Below are 24,863 nucleotides of genomic sequence, written 5' to 3'. Positions count from 1 at the left end.
ATTTTTCCGCCTGCAAAAAGCAGGCGTAAAAATCACCATGGCGCTACGGGAACTCGTAGTCAGGCGGAAAGGTACGCCATGCTTTACGCCGGCGTAAACCCCTTTCCGCCAGGGTCGTAATGAGGGCCAATGTGTTGTAGGGGATTAGTGTAGAGTAAGATAATAGGGTGTGAAGGATGATTTCATCCTTTCCAAGTCAAGTGTTTGTTTGCTTACTGAAGAGGGAGAACAGGTCCATAAGTTGGCCACTCATGGATTGCCAAGTGTCTCGCCTGTCCATTCTCTGTCTGTGTTGTCTTGTTGCTTCCCGAATGTTGTCAGATGTAGTTTTTGTGTGGGTGGCTTTGTCATACTGAGCTTGTGTCATCTAACCCATTGACTTCTAACGTGGAAATTAGTAGTGGTTGTGAAGCATTATGGGAAAGTCATGACGGGCACATTTCAGCCTATGAATGCAGCACTAAAGACTAAGGGCCAGATTCATTGAATTATGTGCGCATAACATTCCAGATTTACGTGACAACATGCGTGCAAAATACTGTTAGTCGATTCATGGAAGCGACTGGGTGGGGTATTTTGCCAACTTGCGTGGATTACCAGCATGCTCTGCTCGTCTCTGCGAGTGGTTGAGTGCCTTGCGTGAGAGATTGCGCAGGGCGTGGGGGAGGACTACGCAGAGGGTGGATTTGTGATCGGAACACAGAAAAGCACACACATGTAGCTGTTTCTGGCTTTGCGTGGGGACGTGTCGGGGGCGTTCTGGCCGTGACTTACGAATATGGTTGATTAGCCTGAGGTATACCATGAATAAGCTGAGCGTGCAGTGTACATTCTGCACGCCGGCTTATGTAGGATAGTTATCGACAGTCATTGCAGGATAAATGCGTACTTTTCCATGAATCGGGACCTAAGTGCGCCTTTGCTGTGCAAGCATTGTTTGATTTTATAAGCAGTCTGATTTGTTTATGAAAGAGTGCTGACTTTGACTTCATTGTGGTAGCAAATGATGATAGTTGTTGAGCTGGTAATAGCACCATATTTACATTTTATTCTATTGAGCAGTTTTCGTTTTTGTATTTTTGTTGTGTAAGTTGCCTGAGCTTCACTGGAATGGAAGGCCATGAATTGTTCATTGTCTGAGTACTGTAGACTGACACCCGCATCCTTTTATTATCTACAGCGTTTGTACATGTATGTTGACAATGATGTGGACAGTGTGATTCTTTGTGGACATCTACTCCAAGTACCCACAGTGTCTCAATCTTCGGGCAAGGCTGTAAACCTCTATATACACATCCTTACTTGGTGTGAATTCTCTAATGTGATACTAGAGGTTGGGCACACACCCCACCCGCACACACACACTTGACATGTGATGTAAGTCAATTCGATAGTTTTTGCAAGTCTGCTGCAAATCCTATTATTTCCTTCTCAGTTTTGTTTTTATTTATTTGCATTTCAACCTTCATAGTTCTGCAGTCTCTTCAGTATAGAGACAACCACATGAGATTTACACCCAAGTGATACTTCCCTCTCGTGATTTCAGTGCCAATTATTTAGAAAAATTACAGTAACAAGTAACTGACCAGGCTTTCTACTTTTAATTGTTTGTTTTGTATATTCCCATCCTGTTTTAATATACACTGACCATTATACAATGTTGATATCTATGTTACCAATAATGATAACATTAAAAACAAAATTACTTATTTGCAGATTAATGCTGCTGGGCGCCATATCTTCGGAAATATCGTGCAGGGTACCTTCACCTCAGAGGTATGTTCAGTTTATCTTCTATTAAGGATTATGTTGTTTGTGGTCTCTGATATAGAAAAGGGGAGGTGTTTTTATGAACTGTTGTCTCTTTTCACTCTACCAATGTCATATATTGTTGTATAATGTCAAAAACATTGTGTGGCCATTTGTATTGTCATTATTATTGTTAATTATCATTCCGTGTAAAGTTTAAATGGCAACGGAATGCGGTCCGAAATAACACTATGTGAATCACCAAATGTAAATGTCACATTATTTTCTTTTTTTTAATTTTCGTCAATTGCTTTCTTTTTTTAGTTTCCTTAAAGGAAATTGGTGTATGTGTTTACTGAGTGTGGACAAACCTGGCTATGCTGTGCCTTGGGTAATATACGGAGATGTTATTTAAGGGTTTTTGGCTGCTGCTCAGTCAGGTGTATAGTAGGCTGTGCACACCGTCTAATTATTAGCATTAGAAAAGTAGGTAAACACTGATGCCTGTTCACATGTCCATTATGTCTGTCTGAATGTATGCTTTGCAGGATATTAGATACATAGTTGAACAGTTAGAGAGCAGATCATAACATCACATTATCATTTTTAGAGTCGCATTTGCTCAATGTGTGTAAACAAAAGAGTCTCACTGTCCAATCAATGAATAATGAGCAACACACAGCCCTAGCCTCATGCCAAAGCTACTTTAATGTTGAGTAAACATAACATTGTACAGAACCAAGTCAATTCTCTCCTACAAGCCTACCAATAAATCTAACTGAAAGACAAACCAATCACAGAGATAGCCATTACCATCTCTGTGTTTGGTTTGCCTTTCAGTTAGATATTTTTTTATATATGATGTTTTCACAGTGTTGACAAGAATCTTTTGATGTATATCAAACGGACATCTCAGCCTTGAAAAAGAGCAGAATATGGTTGAAACATGTGTCGGCTTTTAGCAGTGCAGCCCATGGATCCAGACACAAACAACTAAGACATTCCAGAGGTGAATGCACTTTGGAAACATCAAAAGATAAAGATCAATACCATGTGTCTTTGTCGAAGGGGAATGTTACAATGAGAGCCATGCTGCAGTCAAGATAATATTCTTAGAAATCAGACATGCATGGTCTACTACGTGACTATGTTAATCACAGTGGGCCTCATTGCAACCCAGGCGGTAATTCCCTACTTTACCACCATGGTGTAAACTCTGTTTACACCATGGTGGATGGCGGATTTACCGCCCCATTCCAAGGTGAGTGGGGCGGTAAATCCCCATTCCCCATTTACCCTTCCCCATTCCTATTTTTGCCCCATATGGCATAATGGGAGTGGGGAAGGTGCTAATTACGGCACCGTAAATTACGGTGCCATAATTAGCACGAAGGCGGGTTAGCGCCTTGCATTTTAACACCTGCTAAAAGCAGGCGTTAAAATGGTAATCAGGCGTTAAGGGTTAACGGCACCGACGGCGCCGTTTAACCCTTAACGCCTGGGTTGTAATGAGGCCCAATATGTATTATTCCCTATCATAAAGTGGCAGCAATGTCTGCACAAGTATGTTCACAGCAGAACATATTTCCTTTGCAAAATGAGACAAAGATAATAGATATTGAACCTAATTTACATATTGTTTTTCAAATGGACCATTGTAAAACACTTTTTGTAAATCAGGCACATTTCATTAAAAGCCAATAGCAGGAACCAGAGTTTTCTCAAAGGATGTTCCTTGCTTAGGTCTAGCTATCTACCAGCCTCCCTAGGATTTATGTGGACTATTTATTCTCTCTAACCAGACATTCTATCACACTGCTGTGCTTTGGTACACATCAATCAGAATATAGAGAAGAGCCTGGGCACCTTTTTTTTCCCAAAGACTTTAGCACTAAATAAGTAACTTTAAGCAAGAACAGACTACTCAAACACAGTTTTTTAGGGACTGTTCCTAGAGGAGCTCTGGTGGCTGCAGGTATTGGGAAAACAATTATTAAACCATACAACAACACAACAAAAATAGTAGTAACTCTTGCCATGATTGCGACACTTGGTACAGAGACTACATACCCAGTAGGATGATCCTTGGCTGGGAATCCATACCAAGGAAAAATAAAACACACATCACTATTCTGATAATGGGTAAGTTTGTATGTCAAACATGAACCTTGTAATGGCTAGAATAAATTATAAGAAAGAAGAACACTCAAGAAGCATAACATGCTCAGTCTACACACAGGAAGGGAACTGTCTGGAGAATGTTCTATACTGAAAATAAACTGTAGCAAACTGTAGCACAGGCACATGCACCTTGCATTCTTCTATTACCCCATTCTTCTCTCCCCATCAATGCACCTCATTAATCCCCCGCAGCCTATGAACACACACATTCCGCAGCACAATGATCCCTCTGCACATCAGTGGTAGAAATCCCAATAACATTACAGTTGTGAAGTGATGACAAATCTTACTTCTCTAGCTCTAGCATACACCACACACATCAGTAGCTACCCCAAACGTGCAGCACTCGATATTTTGTAGGGTACTACAACAATACTGAGTGTCGCTCTGGCTGTACAGGTTTTTGTGTGGAATCTGTTTATCTGGAGGGTCAACACCACCAAGAAACCGATAGGGCCAGAACGACTCTCAGTATTCTTCTACCCCCCAACAAACACCTCCTCCTCCTACAGGGCCACTCCCATTGACACCAACATAAATGGCAGAAGGGTGAATACAAGACTACTTTAATTTACATTGCATTCATTGAAGGCATATAATTATTATGCCACTGTCTCCAGGCATATGATTAAGTTATGCATAAGCCAATGATTGCAAACAGCAAAACCAAAAGTTGATGGCTGGAATGTTCAGAATGAATCTTAACCAAAGGGGAGAGTACTGGGCAACCCTCCAGGCCATCGTTTCTCAGCTTGTCAAGTCACTACAGAAGGAGAAAGACCATATGCAAATCAGGGTTGTTTCCTCCCCAAAAGGGTAATTCTAGCCCAAACTGCTAAATCACAGGCCTTCTGCACCAAACCACTATCATCAGCCTCATTGAGCATCATCAGTGGGGAATAGCTTAGGTCTATAGGCCCGGCATGCCTACAAGCAGTCATGCAATATATGGACAGAATCACTAGAAATTGCCATACAGAATTATGGAATTTGGGGTTCTCACCTAGAGAGGTATAAGCCAATTATTTGAGCTGTAATTCATAGAACATTTAGGGAAAATAATCAGTTCTACACATATAAACCTTAGCGATCATATGCCATACACATTTGCTAAGAATGATCCAATCGTTATGTGTATTTCATGCACTGCAGTTCATACTGTATAGTATTCAATAAATATAATATCTTTGGAAAATGCAACTGTATAGGATCAATTTTAGTATAACACTAAAGAAAGATGGAAGCGTGGGAACCGAGCATAACATATATTAATTTAAGCTGTTTAAAACTATATATATTGATAACAAAACAAGGGGGGTTCTGGCAGTCCCTCTACCGGCAGAAACACGGTTCATTGACATGTTCTTGGGTGGATGGTCCTTGGGAGAGTCTTGACCAAGTCTTTAGCTCACTGTCCCTTTCACAGAGGAGAAATATCCCTGCATATCAGTCTTTGGTCTGCCCTTGAGCAGTCCAGCAGCGAAATGCTAGGCAATTGTACTCTGAACAAGAGTACCAACAGCAACCCCAGACACGTGTTTCAGCCTAGTCGGTCCCCATCAGTGAGGTGGAGCCGTGCAGCAAGAAGGTCAAGATGGTCTAAGAACAGTGAGCAAGGGGCCCACGTCTGTATTCCCCTGGTGACTTTGGGTGAAACTCAAAGCTATTTAATATTTAAAACAAGAGGAGTTCTGGGAGGTCCTCTAGCAGCACAAACACAGCCCATTGACCTGTTCTTGGGTGGATGTCCCCCAGGAGAGTCTCGACCAAGACTTTAGCTCAATGCCCCTTTCACAGAGGATAAATATCCCTGCATATCAGTCTTTGTCCGGCCCAGGGGCAGTCCAGCACCGAAATTCTAGGCAGTAATTTTCAGCTACCAAATCAAGCAATGAAAATCTGCTTTGAAGGGACATGTGACAGTCTAGAAATGGAAGTGTGAGGTCTTGGAAACTGAATAAGTGTCATTCTGAGGTATGTATTTGGGGACATCTACAAATCCTTAATTGTCCACTGATGCCTCTTGAAAACATTGGGTATATTCTTTAATTGTGAAAATCAAAAATGAATTTACATGAGAAAGATGCAAGCGTTTGTCTGAGATGGAAGAAGAACTCTACAAACTCCAAACCTGATTATGTTTAATGTTTACAGATCAGGATACTTTAATGAATATTCAGGTAGATGAGTTAAAAAACAGAGCTACCCAATGAATTGTAAGGATGCTAGAAGAGGTGAACATAACCATACAATGTTTCACTCACCCTTTTACAGTTGGATAAGTGTACGAATAATTAATGAATGAACACACTATGGTGTAATAAACCAATGGTTTCTGCAGTAAACCCCAATCACGTAGAATAACGTAGATACATTCAGAGATAAACAAAAACTTGAACCAAATCTATATACAACTAAGCACAGTGAAGCAGTTCAATACCAAGTATACGACTAAGACCAAAATCACAAAGGGCCTCATTACGACCCTTGCGGAAATGGAAAAATGATGGCGGAAATGCAATACCGCCATCGAACACCGCTCGTTGCGATCATGACCCGTCACCGTAAAGTACGATGCCATTAGCGACACCGCAGTGAACGGCAACGCTAACTGCACCAAGTACGCGCACGCGCGCCTTGCAAAACCGGAATCACCGCCATGGCGCAACGGTACGCGAATTCTGACCCTAGCGGACATGTACTGAACGCCATCAAGCACGTCGTAAAGTACCATTCCGCCATGGCGAGAAATACGGCAACGCGAACCAACCGTAAATGGCCCACTGAGTGCCTGTACTCCACTCCCTGGCCTCATTGCACAACTCCTGGCAGGCGCAATGTACTCACACTATGCAACCAGTGAAATCCACTATTCACCCATGCATGCCAACGTAGAAAAGCATGCAGGGGCTCAAAGCACCCCGTGAGTGGGCATCCATGTACGGCATGTCACCATAGCCGTACTGACGCAGCACAGGCATGTGAAGGTACAACACATCAAAATGAAAATCAAGAACACATGACACAAAACAACAGTAGTCCCCCATCGCTTGCCACCAGCGCAAGGCAACATCCACAACAGCATCCTGAGGGGGATTGCACCAGCCCTGTACTCATGCCAGTAAACAAACCAACCATCAGCAGAAGCATGTACCACACAAGTCGGCAGAGTGACTGAGCAGCCAGGCCCATCCCAAGAGGGGCCGATGGGAGCTGCAGGGCACAGATGGCATCAATACAGAAGCTATTCCAATGGACATGACCCCAGTCCCCCTCCAACAAACGCACGCAAACACAGTCACCTGTGACCAGCCACATTCTGAACAACCCATCATTCCACCAATCGACCTGGCTGACAGGCACCAGTCGGCCAAAAGCCAATCCCCCGCCCCTGAACAGCACATCATGTAAACAGACACAATGGCAGCCTCTATCCGTGACCATACTGTGCTACGTAGGCAAACGCGGCCAGTACTGTACCACACAACTCAACTCAGAAGGCGGAACACAAAGCAGATCATCACGCAATACATACCGCCACAAAGCGAAAATCGCCACATCACCTGCAAAGAACAACGCAACACGACAAATATCGGAATACAATTTAAATGCACATCCAAATGACAAAGGCCCCACATCAATTTGCAAAATCCCACCAAAACAACCATCATCACCGAGGGCTGCATCTGCAATAATTGACCGGCTTCCACTTGTGTGACGCCCTGTACCATCATGGCACACAGGGCTTACATCAACGTTCCAAAAGGCAACATGGAAGCGGCAAGAACCGCAGGTCCGTCCCATGAGGCAGGCACTAGTCGAGCTGAAAGGCCGAAATGTTGCACCTAGCCACCAGTACAGCGTAAGGGCATGTGGCCCATTGGCGATCGTCCCATATGATCGAAATGGTGCTCCACTGATTCACCCGAAGCTGCAGGAGTCGAGAGTAAAAACCATCTGGAGGAGTGGCGTAGAGATGGCATCTGCAATAGGGCAGGAGATACCTGTCACCCAAAAGAAACACAAATCAACCGATTGCATTACGGGACTCATGATGCATTACAATCTTCATTCAACACACCAAATCCACACCCATATGCATGCTAGCCCACTCCAAAGGAATATACACACCCCTAATCCAGTATCGAATCACAACGAAACCAATCGAGCTAAATACACCATTGGCAACGTCGGTTACTGTGCATGCGTCCGTCAAGATAGAACCCATGACATGGGATTAGTAACGTGCCTAGACACAAGTGTATGAAGGCGCGTCGAGACAGGGAGGATCCGACAAGGGCAGAGAGACGTATGTCCCACTATGGCAGCCTTGCATCACATAACGCAGGGGAAGGGGAGTGAACCAAGAAACCCATGTACATGGCAGACCCTAAACGGATTCATCAGTCCATGCATCCACACATCATTCCCTCATCCCGCAATGAAAACGCATGAATATTCACTCACATGATATGTGAAACTTCCATCGCGTCTGTGCGTAATGCAGTCCGCAAAAACCACTGTGCCCCTGGCCGGATCTGTAGTGTTGTGAAGCAAGATGGATTTGGGAACGTCCTGCCTCATCGTCCACTACGCTATTGCGCATCCCAATCAATTCATATCATTCATTGCCTGCTCGTTATGGGCCATGTCCCAAGGACATTCTACAATAGAACGTTACATTTCCAGCCAGACCTGTGGGCGTATCCTCGCCGCTACTTCAAAACCAAAAATGCTGGCCTTCGAATTCCTCACTTGCAACATTACGTCGAAAAGGCTTCTGTGAACGCTTGCATTCACAATTACATCAATGTAGTGCGGCTGTGTGTCATGATGCTAACTGGCTGCAATCACAAATGGGACGCCACGCCCGTCGGTGAAGTACGTTACTGTGCTGCATGAGGGTCGGCCATCGATCGAGCCCTACATACCACTGACTCTTCACAGGTATGTAAGCGGCTGCAATCATAGCATGTGTAACAATGGGAGCATAGCATGAAAATCAGTCAAAGTACATCACACTGCCATCGGGATTTGATACATGATTCCAATCCCAAGATGCCATGCGGCCAAATGCAGCCTTACGTGCGGGCCGTGCTCGACCAGAAGGGATTGCATCTGCCACAGATTCATTCAATCAGCACAGGTGGAGGCCATACAGGCCGACAGCACATATATTGCAGACCCAAACCCCTCCCACAACCACTCCCACTCCAAAATGCTACCGGCAGGACTAGCGATGTTGGGCCTGGGGTACCAGATAGCACTGCAAGTGCTACAACTACAAGAAGACGACGAACAACAACAGGTACAACAACCGGGCGCACAGGGGAGACGGAGGAGGAGGAGGAGGAGGAGGGCAAGGCAGGGTCAGCAAGGCCCACAAGCACTGCCACCACCACCACGCAGGCGGCCCGCAATCCAAAGCCTCCGAGCCGATCCGTTCAACCTCACTGCTGAGCAGATCCACACCCTCTACCGTTTGGACCGGGACACCATAATCGCCATTGTGGACATGACACATGCTGACCTCGTGAGCATGATAGATAGCCCAACCGCCATCCCACCCCTACTGAAGGTGGTGTCTGCACTCCACTTCCTGGCCACAGGCACCTACCAGCACACAGTGGGACAGTTGCATGGCATTTCACAGCCACTGTTCTCACGGACACTCTTCCAAGTGCACGATGCCCTCCTGAAGCACGCCGACGACCACATCACACTACCACGCACGTACCAGGAGATTACCAACGCTAAAGTGGGATTCCATGCACTTGGCGGCATCCCGGGTTGCATTGGTGCCATCGACTGCACCCATGTTGAATTGGTTGTCCCACATGCCATGGAGGTCCAGTACCGCAACCGGAAACAATTTCATTCAATCAATGTGCAAATGGTGTGTGACTCCAACAAGATATTTACGCATTGTTGTGCCAGATTTCCAGGATCTACCCATGATTCTATGGTCCTGAGGAACACAAGAATACCACGCTACATGGAGCGACACGCAGGGCACAGATCCTGGCTACTCGGTGAGTCTCATTTCATGCATGACATCGTGGCCCATTTGATGCGTCAATGACCTTGCAGGGGGGGGGGGCTACTTAGCACTATCATTCCACTGACACCCTTTATTCGTCTCATACAGGTGATGCCGGGTATCCACTGAAGAGATGGCTCCTTACACCAATCCGGAACCCACAGAACGAGCATGAGGAGGACTACAACCATGCCCACTCACGTACCCGTGTGGTCATTGAACAGGCATTCGGCCTACTGAAGGCTCGTTTCCGCAGCCTCAGCAGGTCTGGCGGGGCACTCATATACAGCCATGAGAAGGTTTCTAAGATGGTCATGGCATGTGTCATGCTGCACAACATGTGCATACGTAGGAATGTGCCCATGCCCCCTGACGCTGTACTGCATGCACCTGAAGATGATGATGATGATGAGGGTGGGGATGTGGAGGCACCTCAAGGAGTCCATGAGGCACAGGATGCACGTGCAATCCGACAGAGCATCATAGATGCATGCTTCTAGCAACCACGCATGGTGCCTATTACACGGAAAGGGGACCTGTGGCACTGTGTGTGTGTAGTACAGGCACATTGTGGACTGTACGCCTATGAAGGCCTCGTACGCAAATATCAATGTCCACACATGTCATTGGATGATAATGAGGTGCTGTATTGTTAATGTGATTTGATTTATACACCCTATGGACCCGCCACCCAGTGAAGCCCAACACACCCCCTCCACCCTACTACCTCCCCCCCCAACACCAGTGTCCAAATATGCATGCTGTCCGTGGGTAGACGCTATTGCAAGCCCCCTCTACGGGTATCAGGGGCACCCCTGCCCGTGGAGCGCAGGTTCCTGCCAGATCTGCGTTGGGGGCTGCCCTGGACGGAACTTGCCACGGATGAGGTCTCTGCCTGCTCGCGTCCATGCATGTCTCTGAGGGTTTGTGAGAGCTCCGAGAGCACACGGCGCACAGCAGCAAGTTCAGCACAGACGTCTTTGGACGTCGCATGCAGTTCCCCCCTCAGGCTCTCGGTGCTTTTCTCCATTTGTGCTCTCAGGCTCTCGGTGCTTCTCTCCATTTCTCCCCTGAGGCTCTCACTACTTTTCTCTATTTGTGCCCTGAGTGTCTCGGTGGATGTTTCCATGGCTGCCCTGGAACCCCCGCATTCATTTGCATGGTCCTTGAGTAGCGTGGACGCTTCCTGCTGTTGCTCGATCAGCAGGTCGAGGGACTGTTGCCTCTGCTGGGCCATGGACATTTGCGGTGGTGTGACAGGGGGGCTGCTCAACACATGTTGCCTTGGCACAGGACTTGTGGGGGTTGGCCAGTCGTCGTCTTCAGGGTGCCCCTGCGTGGTTTCGTCATGGTGTAGGGGATGGAACATGCAGGGGGATTGGGAAAGGTCATGGATGGTACCTACGTCGCCAGCACTGTTTTCCGTGTCGGAGCATGCTGGCATGACAGCTGTGTCACCTATGGTGCTGCTACCACCAGAGGCGGTGCCATCAGATACGTTCTTTGGGGGGACCTGTGGTGCTGGGGTTGTGGACTTGCTGGCTGCTGGGGTGCCTGTTGCAGTCCCCTCCAGTGTGCTGCCACTTGATTCCTGCTGCTGCCGTGTCTTGATCCTTGCACCTGAGGTGGAGGCTCTTGGGACGTTGGTCCTGGCCCTCTTTGCAGGCGTGCTGGTAGGGGTGTCCTGCAGCTCGTCGTTGGTATCGGACCCTGTGGTGGAGTAAAGAGGGGCGAGCGTTAGTTATGGGTCTGTCGGATTTGGAATGGCAACGTATCAAATGCATTGGGGTGGTACATGAGGCTGATTTGGGACTGGGCCTTGGAGGTGGTCTCATTTTCGTGTGGATTGAGGATGCATTCATTTGGCTGCCTGCAGTTAGGGGGTGCATGCTGCACATGTAGGGGTTGTTTATGGCTTCTTGATTGATTTGTTTGTTCATTCTGACTTTTAGAGGGTGCTGTCAGGGCTAAGTATGTATTGCACTATGGGGTCACATGGTACTGCACATGTTCGTGGTTTGTGGATTTCGCATTGTTTCTCTTGGCCAACCTACCTGATTCTCCGGATGTCGGCACTCCTTTCTCCATCCCTCCGACTCCCTCTATGCTCTCCATTCCTATGGTGGAGGCGCAGATTTCCTCCCAGGGGGTCAACTTGATGGGCGACTCTGAACCCCCCCCGGTAGCTGTGGCGATGTTCCTGTTCGCAGAAAGTATGCTGCGTACGCGGATCCGCAGGTCGTCCCACCGCTTGCGACATTGCTGTGGCGTGCGGGGTGTTGTCCCCACCGCACTTACGCGCTGTGCCACCAGGACCCATATGGCCTTCTTGTTGGCAAGGGCCGTCCTGGTCATTTGACTGGAGAAGACGACGGCGGAATTTTCCTGTAGGGTCTCGGTGAGCACGGTCAGTTCCTCTCGGGAGAAGTGTACCTGCCGCTTGCGGTCACACGCTTTCTTGGCTACCTTTCCCATATTTATTTTTTTAACTGGGGTTGCTAACGGGTTGGGATGTGTGTCAGGGTCGGATTTTTTATGGTTGTGTTGGGATTCGGATTTTATAGTTGTGCGGCGTGCTGTTTCCCGTTCCGGCCACATGCTTTTACTTCCGTTTCCGTATATTTACGGTGGCCGTAATTTGCGGTGCACGCTCGTTACGGTGACCGCTCATTACGGTGACTGCTAAGATGGGTGGCGGTATTGCACCTGGTGCAGCGTACGGCGGCGGTAAGGGCCGTTTTGGGGTCATTTCCGCCTTCGCAGCCTTTCGGATTCCGCCATGGCGTAATGCTCGTGCCCGATGGGTCGTGATTGGCCGCACTTTGCTCCTTCGTGCAATGGCGGAAACGCTATTTACGCTGTTGCGGTCCGGTCAGTCAATTTCCGCCAGGGTCGTAATGAGGGCCAAACTGTCTTAATGGCAGGTGATTGCATTTGCGGACTTCCTCTCACCTTATACCCCTCACCCCCTACACACACCTGACACAGACAGCTAGGGTGATAACACAGTGAACAAACTGTCTGATCCTATCTCTGTCAACAAACAGTAAACCCACACACTGTTTCTGCCTCTTGTCTTTCTCTTGGGTATCCTACCTCAGCAGTACCCTGATACGACCAACATGAGGCGCATGATGTACAATGAATGGCAATTAAATAAACGTGTAAAGCTCCCCACAGCAGACAAGGTCTTGAAGGAAACATCATTCTGCTAATACATATCTTGAATTCGTGTCCCATAGCTGATAATGAGGCTGGTGGTGTGATGCTACTTCACGTAGGGAGAGTGGATGCGCATAGAACAATGTTAGCTTCCCCTGCACTGTTTCCATTTCATTTTTTTAGTTGCATTTTGATTTGTAGATGGAATGCTGGCTTTCCCTCTCCCAGGTCCACCTCCCACCACTACATATTATTTTCGAAAATAACAATCAAAAAGCCTGAATCATTGACGCATGTCGGATCCAGTGGTAGAAAGCAAGAATGTGCCATGTCAGTATATCATTGTTGTGCCGCTGACCGCATTAGATCATTAGTGGCATATTGCAAATACCATTCCAGAGTGTTCCATGACATCAGAAAACAATACAATAAATTAAATAAAACATTGTGAAATGTACACACACACAGGTGCGTGTGTGTGTGTGCTTACAAATAAACAAACACACACGCAAATATGCAGCTATATATAATGTAAACAGCTGGCTATACGGCCTACAGTTCGGACACTTGATGAACTTTCTGACATTTGTTTTAAGAAAATACTTTTTCAATTCGCTATTATTTGGGAATGTCTGTGCAAATCTTCTTGAAAGTGTCCAACAGTAAGATGTGGCAATATATTGGACATATTGCCATGCATATGTATTTCACTTTACTAAATGATTTCTTAAATGAGGTGGTGGCAAACAATGTGAGAGGTTTTCATCTCCTCTGTCCCCACTAAACTAAAACCCCACCCTCTCTATCAGATCTGACAGAGCAGCTGCCAATCAAGCAAAGGCAACATATACATCAAGTGACATAAAATAACATACCATGTGTGTCCATGCGCTTGGAAAAACCTCCACACATTGTGCACTCATTATAAAGAGGGAGGCTACAGGCAGTACTGTGTGTGCCCCACGCCTCAGTATTTCCGGCCAATAATGGGGAACATACTCTTTCGCCCGCCATATTCACAACATGGCTGCCATTGTCAGGGGTGATGTCATATAAGAATTCATCTGAGAATGTGAGTGTGAATTCGTGCACAGTGCATTACAGACCACCACTTGCGGGTGATTAACTACAGCTGGCAAAGATCTGTGACGTATAGGCTTCGGGTCACAACCACTAAGCCCCATTAACTAGATGTGCGTGGAATGTGTACGGTTACTAACAAAGATTAGTACACGCACACCACCAAGATTAGTATACACACACACACACCACCACTACCCTTCCCACACACAGGAAACGTAAAGCAAGTGGCGTAAGGATGCATATCTCAAAGGCATGCGTTACAGTACATAGGCTATGTGGTACATCCATCACACAGAAGAAGCGTTCTAAAATGGACTCAAGGCGGAGGGCACAGAGGGAACCATTTGTTTTTGACAAGTGTTTATTTATCATCACGATGTTATCACACAAAGTGTTTCTTGTTGTATTGGTGTCTAGGGCTATAATCGACTTTTACATAAGCACACGACCTTCAGTCCTGTGGTTCATTAAGTGTCACCGGAGACCCTTCCTGTGATTACAGCCTTTTAATTTACAGTTCCAACCCCATTATCGCGAGCATAAGCTCTGGCTTTCCCAGCGTTCTCAGTGTTAATGTATTATTCACTCTTATTGTTCTTTCGTGTTTAAATAAGGCCTCTGACGGCTCTATTAAAATCAGCGTTCAGCAGCCCGTGGAGGGCAATGTTCCAGGATCTGACGTCTCCCTGACGCTGAGAGGAGCGTGATATGTCTGTAGACCATCTTTATCCTGCTGCTTCTAGGAAGTGGTGTTTTCAGGGGTCTGGCAGATTCGTCGATAGAGCTCAGGGTTGGAGTCTGTAAATGGGCGTGTTTAAACGTGAGTCAGCCGCCAGACACCAACAGCGATTGCCCCTTAATAGCTTCTCTGAGGCCCCGGTGTAATCAAACGAGGGTCTTTCATTTTAATTTGCAGAGGGCATGCGTCTTTTCATCAAATGTAGCAGACGGAAACAACTATCACTCCTTTCAACAGGCTCTTCAGAGAGAACGTAAGTCATACCAGGTTTTGCAATTAAATGCACTGCTCTTCATCGCACCTCTCCAAAACTCGTTATAGTCCCCTGCGTGGTTCCACACTGTAGTGGAAGCCATGCATTTGAGTGCTAAAAAAAACTGGTGGTAATTCCGTTTCTGCCACTTTTATGGGCAGTAAAGGAATGATCACTGTTTCGCAACATGAGTCCAACAGTGGGTGGATTTACTGCCCAGAATGACCCCTTTGTAATCCTCCAAAAATCCTCATGGTGCCATAGGGACTCCAAAAATTCAGATTTGCACGGTTCTACCAGCACTCTAATCCTGTGGTAAACCCAGTGGAAAGAGTGGCGGTAACAATACATTTTGTGGTGGTAAATCAGTATATACTTCCGGTTTACCGCCAAACGCATTATGAGTCCCTGATACTTTACTTAAACGGTCCCTCCATCATGTCTTAGTCACACAGAAATGCACAGTGGGCCTGATTCACAAAGCATTTTTCAATGGGCTTTCCCCCTTGAAAAGCGCGTTGTAAATCCGGGCCAGCGAATCAATGGAAGGCCCTGAACATCACTCTTAGGTACATACTGCATGCACCTTAATACACTTTGAGAAGCTGTACATCAGTGCATGCTCGTGCATAATCACAGAAGGCCCTGCAGTACGCTGCAAGGCACTCCACTTCTACTAAGGCAGCACTGTGTTTGATTGCAAGAATCATCACTGTACTGGAAGACCGTATGCCAACTGGAAGGCACTGCATTGGACTTCGAGGCACTATACTTCACTGTAGAGCGCTGACGCGTGGTAAATAGGTAATAATATAATTGTTTGCACACACGCTTGCTTCTGATGTGAACACATCTCCACAGAGGTCATGCGACAGAAATCAGAGCAATACAGAACCCGTTGCTGTAGAGCCCAGTCTGCCTCTGCTCAGTGCCCCAGAGACGTGTTATGGCAACATTAGAAATACCGCCAGTTCTGGTGTCTTGTTCCCAATGCACTTTATGTAATTGCTTGCCTCTCATTACACGTTCGGATTAATTCGCTTTTTTAAAGGGCCTGCCTCGCATTTTTCTTGTTTCTATCTATATGCAAATATCGCTCGCACACTTAAAAGGGGAGAGACTGATTTCTGCGATTCGTGTTCCGAATGCACCTTTATCGCAGCACAGCTCGGACAGAATGGCAACAGGTGCAGCATGCTCCAGCTCAGAATGCAAAGCAAAGTCCTGCCAGCACATGTAAAGCCAGCACTGTGCTAGATCGCAGACATGCTCCTTGCACCACAGCTGTTCAGTATATTGCTAACGTGCATGGGGTTACCATCATAATACCTGGGTTCGAGCTTCGCACATACGAGGTAGGGCATGTTGGTCAGGGACTTTAGTAAAAGGGATCTTCCATGAAATCATAGATACCAATCAGATATCACCAAACCGAAGGATGTCTGGAATCACAGATGTTGGGTATTGTCAGTTTCAGAGAACTGTTTACAGTGATGTGCATTTAGTTTTAAACAGGGCTTTAAGTGGGGTAAGAAATCGAGGGGGGGGGGCTCTTTTGGGGGCGTGGCTTGTGGGAGGGGCGTGGCCTAAAAGGTACGCAAATCGTAGGGTATACACACAAATATATGTAAATGTTATATATTTGTGTGCGTACCTTACTATGGTTTGTGTACTATGCAAGCCATCTTTTCTAAACATAGAGATATGTAACATATGTCTACGTTTATAAAAGATGGCTTGCAAAGTACACAAACCATAGTAAGGTACTCACACAAATATATAACATTAAAATATATTTGTGTGCATACCCTACGGTTTGCCTAGTTTTCAGGCCATCTTTTTTTTTTTTTAAAGATTTCGGGTTTATAAAAGATGGCTTTGAAAGTACACAATTCAAGCCATCTTTTATAAAGCTTTGACTACGGACAAAATTGTCCGTCGACAAAGCTTTATAAAAGATGGCTTGAAATGTGTACTTTCAAAGCCATCTTTTATAAACGTCGAGGAATCCCCAGGTTCGCCGAGGGTTAAAGACGCCTCGGCGACCTGGGGAAACAAAGGGACAGTAACTGCCTCTGGTGACCTCTCGCGCGAGGGGTCACCAAAGGCAGTTACTATGACTGACAGAAGTGGCAGCCAGTCACAGCGTCGCTCGCCTGACTTCATGGCAGGCGCATCTCCCGTCGCGGCCGCGACAGGATAATGCATTCCGCCAATGTTGCGGTTGGACGGGGGCCCCGGCAGGCCCCGGCTCAGTCCCACTTTTTGGAGAGGACAGCATATCCAGAATTGTGTAGGAATAGTCGGCGGCCAGTGCAGATCAGAGGTCCTGGAAAGGAGGAGGAGCTGAGGGGACTGCGGAATGATTGGCAAGTTCCTTGTAGATTTGAAAGAGTTCAGCAGTGTTATTGGTGGCTCCAGAGATGCTGACTTGGACATGAGCCCTCTTCTTGGAGCAGATGGAGAGACAGTATTGCTTTTGAAGTAGGTGGCAGGCCAGTTTGTTGGAGGATGAGCTGGATGCCTGCCACTACCGCTTTGCAGTTTTGCACTTGCGTTTAAAAGCGGCTAATAAGTTGGAGTCATACCAAGAGTTGCATGCAGAGGCAGGCTTCAAGCGCATCCTCATGACAGGGGCAATGATGTCCAGGGTGTTAGAGATCTAAGATGGAGATTAGCTAGAACAGAGTCAACAGGAGAGTCTGATGGAGGGGGCAGAGAAGGGATGAAGGAAGAGGCAAATGCAGTGACTGACACAAACGTCATTGTTCGAATGATGGAGAAGGATACTGGCAATGCGGGCAAAAGCATCAGGGAACAGGGGATGACAATGTGGTGAGAGAAGAGAGAGTGGTCAGACCAGGAGAGAGGGATAGTGAGAGGGTTGGAGAGAGCACTGTCTGTTGAGATGAGAGCATCCAAGGAGTAACTGGCAGAGTGGTTGGGCCAGAGGGAAGGATAGTGAGGGAAAGAGTGTCACAAAGGTCATGGAAGAGAACAGTGGCCACATCGGGAGAGTCGAGATGGATATACAACTCCACATGGAAGATGAGTTTGGGGGAGGAGGCAAGAAGGGAGGCGGGCAGGTCGGCCCATTCTGAGAGGAAGAGGGTGGTCAGATCAGGGGGTATGTAGATGGTAGCAAGGATAAGAGAGAAAGGAGGAGGGACAGACAGGCTGCATACTAGGCTTTCAAAAGATGAGTAGGTTTGAGTGGAGATGATGGAGGCAGCAACCCACTCAGGGAAAATCAGAGCCACTCCACCACCAGGCCGGTAGGGCCTGGGATTGGACAGGATCTTCTAGCCCTCAGGGAGAAGAGTGTCAAAAGCAGTGACAGAGCTGGCCTTGAACCACGACTCAGTGAGCGCAAGGATACCAAGGTCAAGGTGCAGGATAGGGGGGGTTAAAGAGAGATGGCTGATGTCTGTGATGAAGGCGGGTGGTTGGGCTGGGAGCCTTGGACCATGAAAGTGCCATTATGGTAGACATTAATGGTGCATTTGGAAGATACAAAGTGAGCCAAGAGCACTTCCGTCTAGTGCCGCCAGTAATGGGTGAGGAGGAGAAAGGGGAGAGGGCAGAGGCAATATGGGGGTCCATAGGCTAGAAGAAGTAACAACAAAGAGAATGTCAGTGATAGTCTATCTGGAGGAAGCATTCATGCAGCTGTCTGTGATGGACAAACCAGGTTTGGAACTCAGGAGTGCCTTTTTTGGTTCCTTCTTTCCAGACTTTGTGAGAGAGGGAACATGGGAGATGTAGAAGCAGTTAGAAAATATATGGGAGACTAAGAGCAGCATGGGGGCAGAGACAAGGGGGGGTCAGATGATAGCAGAGGAGAGGGTCAGAGGCACTATGCAACAATATAATCACACCAGCCGCCCAAGAGGACAGAAATCAGTGAGCACGCTTGAGAAGCCCAGATATACAGATCATGAAATAATTGGCGGCACACCTACATTTGATTTTAGCCAGAAAGCACTGAAAAGCAGTACAAAGGATGGATGCACAGTTGGAAGCACACCTAAAATTGATATTATCCAGAAAGCACTAAAAAGCAGTACACAAGGTGGATGCACAGTTGGCAGCACACCAGAGAATATAAGAGTAATACATTATTTGCTTTCTTTTTTTTTCTTTTGAAGAAGGTCTATTAAGAGAGCAGTAGAGGGCCAATCAGAATGAGGCCCATCACGATGCAGAGTACTGTTGGTGCAGAGATTAGAGGTTGCAGTTTAGGCAGGTAGGAAAGGAGCAGGTAGCAAATTGAGCAGTCATAGTGTCTACAGAAGTTGGGTGGACCAATGCGATCCATTATTGCTTACCATGGCAACTGACGTCAAGATTTTGTTTGTGGTTAGAGTGTGCAGGGGATCAAGTCTGTTTGAGTCCTTTGGGAGTGATGCCAAGTAGCTGCAGGTAGAGGTGCTCCGTCCAGCTCCTGACAGGGCCAATCAGGAGACCTTGGTGAGGGCCTTCGAGACATGGGCTGGCCCTGGCCTGCCGGCTCGTGTTTGGCCCTGATGTTGGAAAGGGTGGCCCATCAGGCTGGAGGCAGGGCTGGCATCTGAGCACTGCAATGCTCAGGCAAGGTGACAGGCATGATGGAGGGTGAAATGGCCAGAACAATGCAATGGCCAAACTGGGCAAATTGGGCCAAATGCTACAAATCAAAGTTGCTAAAAGGTGGGGAGCGCAGTCTCATGAAAATCCAAGCGCATTAGGGCAGGTAGCACAAACTGCAGCGCTCGCAACCACACTTGTTCACATGTGAAACAAAGTAGGCCTGAAGCCCATCAGGGCCTACCTTATACTTGCTGAAGGTGTATCCACTCCGCAGCAGCCTCGCCCAAGCAGAGCAATGTTCCATCTGTACCCTCTTTTGGTTTGGTTCCCCTGCCTTTGTTGTGTTCCTACTGCTGGTGAAGTCATGCCCCAGCCCGTGGAAACTGGCAGGTCACAAGCAGAGCAGGGTAGTCGCAACCAAGGTAAAAGCCCATCCCTCACCCCACCTTCATCACTGAGTGCTTTCCACCTTTCAAATGAAGCCAGTCCAGACAAATGAGAGCAGCAGAGAACTCTGCGATCTGCTGCCATCGCAAGTAAAAGCAGTGCTGCTTGGATAGCAGACAGGGAATGGGTGCACAAGGAAACTCCACTTCAATGCCTGCATTCTCAGCCTTCTTAGTTCAACGTGCTGCTTTCATGGTCAAATACTGCACGGGCAGGGTGGAACAGGTTTGCTGCCCTCCTAGGCCTTGCATCCATGGTCAGCCCTGCACTCATATCAGTACAAGGATGAAGTCTCCAGCAAAGCTATGAGCCATAAAAACTGTCTCTGTGGGTCATCTTCTTAAGCATGGGTGAGAGGGCTGGCTTATGTAGAAGGTACAGAGATGCTCCATCTCCTGAAAGTCATGGCTGAATGAAATGCTTGGGAGGATAGCTCAGGGGCAACATGCTTGCCTTGGAAGCAGGACGACACGGAGCACCACAGGTTCGATCCCTGGGTCCATTCTTAGATACCTCTGGGTATTAAGCACATCATAAATAACCTATCACATCATATCATAACATCATTTAATGGGTTAACTTTATGTGTTAACTGGGAAAAATATAACTAGGTCTTGCAGACTGGAAGGAATGGACACAGACAATTCAGCGTTAACTGTGAATATTAGAATCAGGTATTGAGTTTCAAACATATTAGAAAGTTAACAACTCTTTCGGTGTTATCTGGCCATAATGAAATTCGGCAACATAGTGCTGACTATGCATAATGGAACCAGAACCTGCAGCAGTAATGTGAATATTGGAACCTGGCTGCATAGTCCTAAATTGTGGAAATTGGAATCAGACGTTTCAGTGGAAATTCTGTACAGTGACATCAGAGGCTCCAGTGCTTAAGAAACCTCATGGAATCTGGCCATCAATGTTTACTGGTCGTATATGAATCAGGCCTTGCTGCCATTACCGAGAGACATAGGATCCATCCTTGATTGATGATCTTGACATTATGGAATCCGACCATGCTCTACTATCTGGGCATATATAGCAAAGTGTAGCTTTGTAGCGTAACTGGCCTTGATAGAATCCGGCTTTGCAGTCTACACAAGATGCAGTCTAATCAGGTGTTGCTGTGCTGAATGGAAAAATGCAATCAGACATTGCAGTTCTAAGAGAATAATGGAATGAGTCTGTGCAGTGAACTGGCCAGAATGGATTAAGGCCATGCCGTATTGACATAAAGAATGGAATTAGGCCTGTCACTGTTACTTGGTATTATGACAATTACACATTGAAGCTCTCAATCGTCATAAGGCAATCTGGCCTTGGAGTGCCAAATGGTATTATGGAATTTGAGCTTTCATTTCTAATAAGACATCATTGAACCTAGTTGTACAGTGTTATCTGGACACAATGTAAGCATGCCTTCTAGTGGAAAACGGGAGTAATGGATGTAGAACCCGCTATAACTCATGAACTTAATGAAGAAGCAACTGCTGCATTATTTGGGCTTAATAGAATCTGGCCAATCAATGCTTACCTTTGCACATTGTAACAGGGCCATACCATATGAACAGTGCTATGATTTTGGTCATGCTGTAGTAATTGGACCTAATGCATGATGGCCATGATGTGCTAAAAATGACTATTGTATGCTGAGTATGTGGTACCAACTTGAACTAATGAACTACTGGCACAATACAATCTGTAATGTTGGGATACCTGTGCATTGTGGAATATGCCAATGCTGTGCTAATTATGACCTGATTTTGGTCAGGATCAGCTAACTGGGGAGAACAGGAAATGACCATCAAAAGAGTATACTGGAACTTGGTCATGGTGTCCCAGTGAAGCATTATGGACAATGGTCATGGTCTTTAAGTTTTCATAAGTGTGCATGAGTAGCAGTGGATATGGTGGTCATACATGTGTGAACATTCTGTCATGTACGTATCCACATAACTTATTTTGAAATGGTAGCCGAGCTCGGAAACCGCTGGCAATGTTGTTGGCCATTCTTGTTCTGCTGTCCACAGCACAGACTCAGCCAGGAAGTAAATCTTCCTGAATGAAGAATTTGTCACAACGTTCTTAATTGTCTGCTTGCTTACTATGCTCACTCACGTGGTGGCTCCCCCCTTAGATCAGTTGCAAGGGTACACCCAACATTATGTTCGCCAACATTTGATAGTTTTACTCTGAGGGATAAAATGGAATTCACTTTTTTCTCCAGTGTCACATAGTTGTGTTATTTAAGGACCCAGGTTGTAATAGACAGTGAGGTGTCCATGAATGATGTGCGCGGAGGCAAAGATTTTAAGAACGTGTCACTCTAATGTGTGAGAAGTGGTGACTGCTGCGGTTAAGGAACTCCTAGGTTACCCCAAACTAGATGAATACAAATAAAAAAAATGGCTAGTTCCTATAACATGCGCTGTCACATTAGTGATTGTGATAAATCAAGAATATACAAAACAATATGTTTGCCACTATGTGAAGTTGGCGATCGCCTCCTCTGATATTATTCTGATAATATGATAGATACATCTTTAACGTGTTGCGAAATAATGACAAGAACATCCAAAAAAATGAACCCTCTTCCAAACCTTTCATCATCGATACAGTACAGGGCCCCAGTGCAGACAATAGAGGTTGTTGGCTCTGATTCAGTGACAAATCAAGCTTTGCTAGGGCACATGATACGATATATTTTTAAATGTTATTAGCAGTTACATTTTGGTAGAGGGTTTTTTTTTTTTAGTATTCCAATGATGCCATTTCTGATTTCATGTATTTTCTTTACTCGTTCTGTTCGTTTTTGTTGTGCTCAAGAGGTAGTGTATCTAGTGGGCTTGTTGCTTTCAAGCACCACCTTCTTATTTCTAGTGTTACAGGCTCCCCACTCATTTGAGCCCTCGGACGAGCTCGCAGTCATTGTATTTGAGCGATCGTCAGGTAGTCACATTGTTTCCTTCATGGCGGACTCTTTTTCCTTTAACATTATTTGGGCCATCTCCCTGGTGTTAGCAGTTCTTGATATAGTTACATTTGCTTAAGATGTTCTTGCTCTTTTTTTGTGCTTGTGATTGTCCATTGGGGGTACTAGTTGGTGAGTGGTGCCTGAATATAGATCATCCTGGTTGATTGCATGCCTCTATGTCCAATGATCCTGCCAGGATCCCGTGGTCTGTGAGCAATATCAGCTCTGCCAGTGGGATACTATCATTTTCCTCTTCCCCCATTCAGGCGTTCTTAGTGTGTTTCATAGGCCATGAGGTCTGGTGGATCCCTCTCAACCCAATTTCTTTTGTCTGTATTTTATGGGCTGCTGTTGTTGGCTTCGGGGGATGAGGACATACCTTCCACCTCCATCTCTCTGTTACCGCTTGTCTCTCCGAGGTTTTTGTGTTGTTAGACATAAATCGGGTAGAAAGCTTTGTGTTTCGACTTACTTCTTTGCTATTCCGCTCAGAGAAGGAACCCAGTTATATCGGTCTGCAAAATGCTGTTAATGCAGAGGTAGATGGTGGCTGTGCTGTTGTTGTTAATGGTGTTTCTGTTTCAGTTTTGTCCCCCACAGCTTTATCCAACTTTAATTGGTTGTGTTGTTGCCATTGTTCTTGTTAGGCTATTTGATTGTGTTGGATTAGTTGGACTATTTGGGCTGTAGATTCCTTATTAAGCACAGTCCGGACTTTGATGGGTGAGTTGGCCCTCTCCTCTTCCATATTGTTTAGGACTATGTTTGTCACATTCTCCTTGGCTGTAGTGTCCTTCTCAGGACCTATCAAGTTTTCTGTGGTCTTTCCCCTAATCTTGTCATGTTGCGTCCTGCTTGTCGTTTCATCTACCCACCCTCCTGATTACCTTCCTCCCTCCGAATTTTGTCTATTAGTTTCAGTTAGGTTAGGTGATATTTCTACCATGTCATTTGATCCCCTGCTCGACTACCTACTACATTAGGCTTGTTGCTTTCAATGGCTACCTTCAGAATGTTGCTGTTACAGGCACCCCTTCATTTGAGCCCTCGGGCGAGCTCCTGTCATTGAACTACCTGTGAAAGTCAAAGTATCGAGAGTGTTAAAGGCGGAGGACAGAGGTGGTCGTGCAAGACAGCTTGGAAAACGCTCCATAGATGGTAATGTTGTGAGTGGCGCGGAGTACGAATGGGAGTTGGGGGGGATTCAAGCAAGGGGGCCTGGGTAAGCGGAGGCTGTAGGGGGGTGGAGGTGATATGCACAGGACCTTACCTGTCATCCATCTGGCTAGTGTAGTTCCACTCTGCTCGTCTCTCTCCACAAACAATAAATGTCCACTCCTCAGGCTTCCCATGCTTGACACTTATTCCTCTGTGTTTTCAGATCCATTTACAGTGACTTCTTCTTCCTAGACATCTCGTTTCCCTTCCTCATTTCTTTCTAAGCAGTCGAAAATGCAGCGTAATCCCACTTCCCATTTTCCCAGTTGGCCGAGCGGAGAGCAACTGGACTCACTGCCGGAATCTGCACTGGCACTCCACGTCTGTGCAAGGCTTGAAAAGGATTTTGTTAAAGTGCCAGTAACCCATTTCTCAATGCTGCAGATTTTGTTTGTATTTGTGTTATTATGTCTAAATAAACATTTTAACAAATCAAATCATATAAAAA

The 24,863-nt window shown here is 46.3% G+C and overlaps 1 protein-coding gene across 1 annotated transcript in view; it reads left to right on the top strand.

The window, feature by feature from the left end:
• The first annotated feature begins 1,720 nt into the window (after positions 1-1,720).
• Positions 1,721-24,863, top strand: part of LOC138491971 (leucine-rich repeat transmembrane neuronal protein 4-like) — a 1,061,099-nt gene continuing 1,037,956 nt past the window's right edge. The window contains exon 1 of the mRNA XM_069618860.1: positions 1,721-1,776. Within this exon, the coding sequence (XP_069474961.1) occupies positions 1,721-1,776 (56 nt within the window). The remainder of the gene's footprint in view (positions 1,777-24,863) is intronic.

The sequence above is a fragment of the Ambystoma mexicanum genome, chromosome 10 (assembly GCF_040938575.1).
Source record: "Ambystoma mexicanum isolate Mex_15411 chromosome 10, UKY_AmexF1_1, whole genome shotgun sequence".
In the NCBI taxonomy this organism is placed as follows: domain Eukaryota; kingdom Metazoa; phylum Chordata; class Amphibia; order Caudata; family Ambystomatidae; genus Ambystoma; species Ambystoma mexicanum.
The sequence above is the reverse complement of the archived record's forward strand: the minus strand, read 5'-3'. Positions and strand labels throughout refer to the sequence as shown.